We start from the raw sequence: 9,381 nt of genomic DNA, 5'->3' as shown, positions 1-9,381 counted from the left end.
GAGAACAGTCACACAGACCCAGTTTCCTCACAAAACATCATGAAAAAGTAACCCTTTCAGCTGTTTAGAAGCAACAGCTGACTCAAATCAGAAATCATTTTATATAACTTTTCAGTTATTTACCCACCAGTTAACCAGACCAGAGAAAGAAGAAAATAACCTATACTTTTATTTATTTATATACATATATATATCTGTAAAACACTATTAATGTATTGCATTAATGTTTATATGTGTCTAAACAGAGTCTAAGTTAGAAACACTATCAGAAACGTATTGTTACCCCACCACTGACCCACTAGAAAAAGTGCACTTTGGTATTAAGTCAAATTATACAGCTACTGAAGAATTAGAAGATATGTTGTTTGTAGTTATTTAAAAGGGAAAAGTATGTAAAGTCCTTATAGTGGGGAAAAGAGAGAAAAGGAACATTAGTAACACAAAGGAATAGAAAGAAAGAAGACAGAGAGAGAATGTTATGTAAATACTTAGTACTATATGTAATTAGAAAAGTAGATATAGAAAGATAGAGAGTTAATAATAAAGACGATTCACATTACCTTACAGTATAGAGATTTTTCCAGAATCAAATATATTATGATTCATAAAACAAAGCAGTTTTGAAATTAGAAGGAATTTACTCATTTGTCCTTTAGTTTTGTTTGCTCCTTCCTTCACAGGTCATCAAATTTTTTTGTTGCCCGTCTCTTCAAACTGTGAGATGACCATTCCATTTCTTCTGTGTCCGACAGTATTTTCTTCTTTTAGGTAAATTCTACTGCTTCTTGTAGAGAATCCAAGATCTTCACTCCTTCAGTCAAGGATTTTTTTATTCTTTCAGGGAAAATAATTTGAGCTTTAATATTGGCTGTTTTCAAGGACTTAGAAGAACGCACTCCTTTCTCCTGGATATTACTGTAGAGGTGTAGTCATTGTCAAAACTAATAAGTTTTTTTCACCCGTCTTGATAGGAGAATTGGTCCAAGCTAATTTTAGCACTAAGCCCTTGTCTTGTGGGGAAAGAAATCTTAACTATTATAGACCTGGGGTTAGATGAACTCTGAGACGAAGCTGGATTTGTCATGGACCGATGAGCCCTCTCAGTTCCAAATGAGAGGGAGGGATTCCGGCATGTTTAGTGCTGATGAAAACCACTTTCAAGGTCTTTGTTTCTCAATCAGCCTGGTGTTTTGTTTCAGAAGAAATTCATTGTCCTGTTCATTTTCTGTCACTCTAATATCCAGGTCAGTTACTGTTTTCTCTAAGGCAAGAATCTGTTTAGATTTTTTTTTTTTTTTTACTATTCCATTTAGAAGTTTCAGTTCTCTACTGCATTCTTGTTTGATAATTAAGCAATAACCCATGCCTGGGTGTGGGTAATGCTGGATTTACCCATGGTTTAGTCACGAGGGCAAAGCCTGAGTGGCCAAACAAAGACAACCGTGGGTAAATCCAGCATTACCCACACCCAGAAGTGGGTTATTGCAAGGAAAAAAAAAACTTAGTTTCTTAAATAATGGCACTGTATAATGCCTCCTTGCTGCCGCGGTATTCTGCGGCAGGTCTGATGTACTGCGCGTGCGTATGCTTACTCTGTATATCAGAGCTGTGGGTGGAAGCAATGGAGAATGCAAGAGCTCCGTTGCTTTTTAGAAAGTGTCTCGCTGTGTTAAAGGAGTTTAACATAGCGAGACAGCTTTAAAAAAAGCAACTGAGAAAGTTCTGTTGCTTTTTTTAAATCTGTCTCACTGTGTTAAACTCCTTTAACATAGCGAGACACTTTCTAAAAAGCAACGGAGATCTTGCTTTCTCCGTTGCTGTAAAAAAAAAAAAAAAAGACTTGTACTAATGGAAAAAGTCCGGGCGACCGGACCTTTTTCCATTAGTACAAGTCTGATTTACAACGTGCACGCTGACTCGTCAGCATGCACATTTTGGAATATTAATGGGGGGTCGTATAATATTAATTTTTTCAAACTTGTCCATTTTTAGTGACAGTTCTTGGATATTTGTTGTTATAAGATGTAGCTCTTTCTTCACTTGCTATTGTATTAATTTTTAGAAAGTAATAGTCTGTTAATCTGTCCTTTTGCATACTTAGATTTTTCTAAAAATTAAAGTACATTTCCTGTCCGGGTATTAAAATCTAAGCAGAGCTATGGATTTCTGCTGCTATCAGACTGGCATCTTGGCTACCCCCCCCCCCCCCCCCCCCCACACACACACACACACACACACATCATTACAGTTTCTGATTTGCTGGATTTAATATTTTGGCTGCAGAGCAGTAGCATTCTGTTTTGTGAAGGTTAAGCAGCCCAGTTCACTAAGACCTTGGTTCTGAACATCCAATAAATGTTCTGATTGTTACTCCTTTAGCAACATAAATACATAATGGGTGGCTTATCTCAGAAGTTAGGTAAGCTATAACCATCAGCTAGGCAAAGTATTTTAGTATCAATAGTTCTTTTAGAATTCATCCATTATCAGCATTGTTCCTATATTTGTGAGCCTTTGACTTTTGAGCGCTTAAGTCTAGGTGTTCATAACTTTGCAGTGCTAGGCAGTACATATTAATGAAGAATAGACTATGAATTTAGCACAGAAATAGATGATGCTATCTCTGAACCTAATCAGATTGGTTACAAAATAGCTTTCAAGAAATCCTCGAGCTTGTGTGAAAGGAAGCTTGAACAGTGAATCTTGGCATTCATTTCTGAGTTTGTGTGTAATAGAGTTTAGGATCAGAGGAACTTGTAATAAGTCAGCGTAGCATGTGGGGCAAGTAAGAGCTTTATCTTCTCTTACTTACTGCCAGTGTGAGAGCATATGTGTGCAGGAGTGCCAGTTTTACATTTTTGAAAGCTGTAGTGTGTTTATCACCCAGCAGCAGCAGCATAGCTTTGATCTTCCAGCAGATTTAAAAGCTGTTAATGCACTTGATGCTGCTACACTGGCGCGCACACCTTGTGTAACGGCATAGAGTACATTGTGCCTTTTAAAGCTCTTGCATCCTCTTAACTCTGCTGTTTTAACAAAAGTGAGTCACTGGTAGTACTCTCTACTTTAAATGCCTTAAGTTTGTCCCAGTTTGGGTACTTAATCTTGGTTTTCCATGTGCTTGATGCATATGTATCAAAACTGAATTTGTATGGTTATATGTTCCAAGGAAAAATTTGGAGTGTTGTATAGATTACATTGTGAAACAGTGTATAATCAAAATCCTGTCAAAGAACCAAACTCATTGCAGAGTTATTTGCCAGGAAGGGAAAAATATCAGGTCTGTAAAACTGATTTGTTGGCCATACTTCTGATTTGCCATAATGCTGCTGTTTGAGCTGCATATTGCTGTTTAGTGATTACTAATTTGTTTTTGTAGCATCTATAAGATTAAGCTGCTTAAAGAAAACTGGTTGAAGTTGGAACTTCATGGTATTGGGAATTGTCCTCTTAACATACATTGTTGCATTCATTATACTGTTAATACTGAAAATGCATGTTATTGGTTTATTTAAAGATCGCCTCTCCCAGTGTTGGTAAAGCTGTAACTTGCCCATGTGATGTCTCAAGGGATTAAATACAGTAGGAATGCCCAGACACCTATCATTTATCAGACACCTTAACTTTTGTAATGGTACTCTGGCTACCATGTTTGTTGACCGCTGTCTTAAGAGACTTGCACAGTGTATGGGGTGGAATGCATTTCATATGGGGTGTTTTAACTAGATACTGAGATTTCTTGGAACCTCAATGTGAAGATTCAACTTTTTGCCAAGAGTGGAGGGCTGAATTGTATGTAAAAATTGTGTACAGTACTTCACATTTCATGAAATGTAATGGGATTAAGTGTGCTAGTAAAAAAAAAAAAATAGTCTTAAAATAGTAATCTTGTCAAGCCATTTGAGTCATTCCCCTTTGCCAAGTTCCAGTGGTGGACTGTTCTTGCCTCGGTTATGGTGGTAATCTTGGGGGAGAAATTATTCCAGTGCAAAGACTTTGAGTTTTTCTGGTAGTGGCAGTGCATAAGCTATAGTGCTGTATTTTAAGTATTCTAGACATTCTTAATATTTATCAGTAGTAACTTGTGATATGATTTTTTTTTTTTAGTGCTCACTGTGGACTTAAGGTTAGATGCATTAGTTAGTAGCATTACACTTTTCAGGTGGGTGAAATGTGTTTTGGTTGACACATCTTAAGTTCTTTGCTGCAGTGAAGTAAATGGAAATCTGAGCAAGAGCTTGGAATGCTCTTCCAGTTTTCTGTATGCAGTCTTTCACCTTTTACCCTTTTCCGTATCTTTCTGGAGCTTCCCTGAGTTTTTGTTGTGTGGCAGCATGTGTTGGTAGTGTTGTGATGCATTTCGCCTTTGGGTGATTTCAGTTTTGTAAACTTTAAGGCCCAAGTAAATGTATCCATGTCTCAGCAGTGTTCCTGCAGGGATGGATATGTATCCTTAAACTATCCCCATGCTGGCATAACTGAGGATACAGTTTGTTGAAAGTTTACAATTTTGGCTTAAAAATACTAAATTACAAAGGATTTTAATAAAAAGGTCGGTGATGTTTGGACTGACGTACAGCAAAATACGTTACTTTAGGTGCCATATGCTGTGGTGCAAAAAGTAAATTAGGAATTACTGTCAAACCCTAAGACTTGGTTGTCTAAGTAAAAGTGGTTCTCTGGTTTGTTAAAAAGGGCTTTTAGAGCATGACATGCGGCGTCAAACTTATTTATTTTTTTTTTCTCTGTCAATTTTCTTTACAATGTTTGCTACTGGAGTTGTCTTCATATTACAAGGACTGGAATGATGAATTGGGTTTAACACACGATGCAGCTTTTTGAAAAAACTTGACCCCATTAATAGGTGTCCACAGCTATTCCCGTTTTGTTCAAGGTTTTTTCTTTATTTTCCACTTTTGGAATATTTTGTGTTTTGAATATAGTTGATCTGTTACCTTGTTGCCATTTTTGTTCAGTACTGTTTCTTATGTCTATGCGTGAGAGATGGTCGTTCAGCGTAGCTAAACCTATACATGGCAGAGGCCACAGAAAGGAATTGCCTGGTACAGTAACTGAAACTCAATCTGCACTCTTAAGCAACTGGAAAACAAATATCGAAGAAATGCAATACAATTTTCATGTGTTGCACTTTCTGTCCCCCACCCCACACACACACACACACACACACACACACACACACACACACACACACACACAGAAATGTACCTTACGTTTTGAGTTTTAAGAAGGAAGATGGGAATAAATTCTCTCCCCCCAACCTGAGAACAAGTCAAACCAAACAAATAGTATAGAGTACAGTATTAGTCAGGTCTATTTTTAATAGTAACTCCCAAGTTATCCGGCGTCTACCAATCCCCATGGGTGCCGGTTAACAGAGTTTACTGTATTACTTTGTGTTGCTGTTGTAGCATAGAGTTATGATAGGGGTATGTCTGGAGAGGGGGCAAGCACAAAGGCAACCTTGTTGTTACCTTAAGAAAGCCAGAGAACAGCAGCATACCAGCAGCATACATTTCTTTATTTGTTGGAACAGAGGTCTGGGCAATTATGTTGCAATTTTTTTTGGCAGGTAAACAGTAGCCTTTTTGAAGGTTGTGGCCCTATGATTTGAGTAAATTGTTCTTATTCACGGTCTGTCCTTACTGGCTGGGAGGGAGCAGGTTTGTTGGATGGGGAATGGGACTGTCATTGGGGGGGGGGGTTGTTGGAGCCCTCCAGAACATGCCCACCTGTAAGAAGCCATATTCTGTTTTATTCTTGAAGATACTGGAATTCTAAATATCTCTGTATCATAGCCATATACATCTCCCCAGGCAACAATACAGAGCCCCTCACTAACACTCTTCAAGAGAAACCTTGATGAGTGGATGGGAAACAGAAAATGTACCCCGGGGATGACTGCAGTGGCTCTGCTGGACAGAGACACAGGGAACTAATGGCTCTGCTGGACAGAGACACAGGGAACTAATCTAAGGGGGTGGCGAAAGCCAACACATTCTGGCTAGGCTTATAGATGCCCTTTTGGCAGATAGCCTAGTACTTACCTATGAACCTATATTCTCTTTCTAGAAGATGTTCTTGCATCGATATAAAACAATACAAGTAACGACAATTATACTAGGGGGATGTAAATGTAAACTGGCTAAACTACTTAGAGCACTCTCCAGTACCCAGTGTTAACCTCTTTAATTTCACATAGCTGACAGCAGGTACAACCAGACCAAACAAAAATAATGGCAGAGGCGCAACGCTAGACTGGATACTAGTCTCTGACCCAAACAAAATTGCAACAGCAAGAACACTTTCTTGTGGCATTAATGACCATCTTCCAGCCTGTATAATTCATAAAATCAGTTCAGTACCGTCTTCCAGCTTATATAATTCATAAAATCATTTCAATACCCTCCCAACATCAATGTAAGCTGTCCCATTTCGAACCACCCTAAGTAAACGAGCCCCAGTTATACAAAAAAGAATTAAGCACCTCCCCATGGCTTACTAAACCTACCAAGCAAATAATTTCTGCAAGGGACAAAATATGGAAAAATGGTAAAAGCAGAAGAATCCTGCTGATCTGTTACAATTTAGACAAATCTGTAACCAAGTGAAACACCAAGAAATTTTGGAGCTCCATTTCATCTCTAATTAACCCTGGTACAAAAAAAACAACCCATGCCCATTCCCCAAGAAAACTGCCAGTGAAGTCATTCAATTCACATTTCAACACTATAGCCAAACTCACCACTACCTTTCCCCAAACTAAATCCAACACCAACTACCATCACCTCCCTATCAAGATACTACCTCTAACCCAATCACCTTTTCTTTTTCCCCATATTCCCATCTCCATCATAACTAAACTTCTCCAACTGAAACCTAGCTTCTGTGCCCCTGATAGCTTACCTCCAGAATATCTCCAAATGTCAGCAAAATCTATTGCCTGTCCTATGTGCCCACCTTATGGAAAAAGGCATACATTCTTCTCCATAAAGGTGGCAATAACAAGGATATGTCTAATTTCATATCCATCGCCATTCTTTCCCTTCTTGCTAAAATCCTCCAAAATCTATCTACAACTAAACCAGTCTCTCTCCCCTACTGGCCACAGTACCACTACTGTACTGCCCTCATTTCTTTTATGGACACAGTCGAGCTAGAAACTCTGGTAAATTTGTATCCACCCTCATACAGTGTCTTACCACTTTCTCCTCACTAAATTCTCTACCCTGAGTACCCCCCCCCCCTCCAAACTCTAAGTTGGTTCACCAACTATCCAAAATGTAGGCAACAGTCTACTGGATGACTCGACTCTCTCCCTCCATTTCTTGAGTCATCTACAGGTGTCCCCGAAGGCTCTATCTTAGGACCCCTCCTCTTCAGCATTTTTATAAATGGCTTCCATACCAGCCTTAAAAACATAACTGTTGTATAATATGCAGGTGATTCAACTACTTGCTCTGCTAAATCAACAGCAGAACTCCTGCAGATGAGCCAAAATGCCTTCACCACCACTGAAATCTGGATGGCCAATAATCATCTAGCTCTAAACCCAAACAAAGCAAAATTGTTAGTATTTACTCCCGAGAAAAATCTCTGTTAACAAGACAGACTTCACCATTCATTCTCAAAATAACACTGCTATACACTAAATTACTAGGAGTTATTATTAATGAAAACCTGTCTTTTGACCTTAACATCCACAGTGATATCAAAACAACAAACTATAAACCAAGTACCCTCTATCGCCGTAAATACTATCTTAACTGTTCTAAGCATAAACTCGTCTCGGCTCCTCTCCTTATCAGTATCCACTTCACCCTAAAAGCCAAGCTTGACTCAGTGTTACAACAAGGTAGCCAAGTTTGCAACAAATCCAAAATCCCTGCATTGCCCTAAAATCACTGAAGTGGCTCGAACGTCCACTTTTATTTAACCTATCTACGGCTAATCACAGCACATAAAATCATCTACAAACCCTCAGACTGCCCAGCTCGGTCTTCCATCTAAACCCACTACAGTCCTAATAGTCAACTTAGATCTGAAATCCACTCCTTCTCCAAGTAGACAAACCTAACTCCCAGCTGGTAACGTGCTTTACTCCTCCTCCATTGCCAGGCTTTGGAGCTCCCTCCCACTAGCTATCAGAACCTCCAGTAATATCTCCTCTTTCAAAATATCTCTGAGGCAACACCTTTCCACCCTATGGCAATGCAGATGTCTCATCTCATCCATCCATAACTTGATTCCCTACACCCGAGTTACTCGCACATTGACTTACCTTCACCTGTTCAAAACCCTCCTTAACTTAATTTGTTTTGAGTAGTAGTAATTTTCTGTTGTACTATTTATAGGTTCATAGATTAGTACTAAGCTAACTGCCCTTGTGAGCCATTTTAAGCCTAGCTAATTATCCCTTGTGACACTCAAACCCCGCATATTTTTTACTATAACTTTATAAATTTGTACGTTTGCACGGTTTTTATTATTGTATATTATGTACATTGTGTACTTTAATTATTGCTCATACCTACTAATTGTTTTATATACTTTGTACTGTTATACTAGCTACCATTGTGGAGCTTTTCTGCTGGGCCTCCACTGAAAATAGGTTCTTTGGGCCCACTGGACTTTCCAGGTAAAGAAATGCAAATAAATGATTTGGACATCTTTTATAGTGAGTTCACATAACTGTACTTTGTACTGGTGTTTTGATTTCTTTATGTTGGTGTTGAATTGTTCCTTTGGTAAGTTTAGCTTCCTGCTTTTCTCCTTACTGTCAGATTTTTTTTTTTCCTTAACTACAGCAAACTTTATATTTCTCCCTGTGTCATATTGATGGTTTATTAACCAGTACCCCTTGGGTATTTTTGTTTTCCATGCTGCATTTCACGAAGATCCTGTCATTTGTTCTTATTAAACTACCAAGCCCATAAGGCGAGCCAATACATTACCCAGGACTGCAGTCCTAGGGAACTCCATTGTACACATACTAATGCTCCACTCACTAGGCTGAACACTGAGAAGCAAGGGGTCAGGATCCGGCAAGTCATGCTCAGGTCGTTGCACCACCGTTACCAGCGTCATTCAGTCTTGGTTCATGTAGGCTCAAATGACCTGAGGTGTACCTCCCTAGACTATATGAAGAAAGACCTCGCAGAACCCTCTGATTATGTGCCAAAGACTGGCATGTCTGGCATTAAGCAGCTTCTACCTTCACATGCCACATTACAAGCAGAAGATGATTAACTTTTACAGTTGATTTAGTTTCCAGTATCATTGTAGAGGGGTACAGTTTTTGTCAGCCTGAGAGGACGCTGTAAATGAACCGCATTAGTTTGCCAGGTATGGTCTGCACCTGTC

At 39.0% G+C, this 9,381-nt stretch overlaps 1 protein-coding gene across 1 annotated transcript in view; it reads right to left on the bottom strand.

Annotated features, from left to right (window-relative positions):
- The window catches only part of LOC122794989 (RING finger protein 207-like), a 163,998-nt gene extending 154,893 nt beyond the window's left edge, over positions 1–9,105 (bottom strand). Inside the window, exon 1 of the mRNA XM_044063579.1 lies at positions 8,944–9,105. Coding sequence (XP_043919514.1) covers positions 8,944–9,105 — 162 coding nt within the window. The remainder of the gene's footprint in view (positions 1–8,943) is intronic.
- Positions 9,106–9,381: the final 276 nt, after the last annotated feature.

Source organism: Protopterus annectens, chromosome 2.part1 (assembly GCF_019279795.1).
Source record: "Protopterus annectens isolate FY-2018-M chromosome 2.part1, PAN1.0, whole genome shotgun sequence".
Classification (NCBI taxonomy): domain Eukaryota; kingdom Metazoa; phylum Chordata; order Ceratodontiformes; family Protopteridae; genus Protopterus; species Protopterus annectens.
The sequence above is the reverse complement of the archived record's forward strand: the minus strand, read 5'-3'. Positions and strand labels throughout refer to the sequence as shown.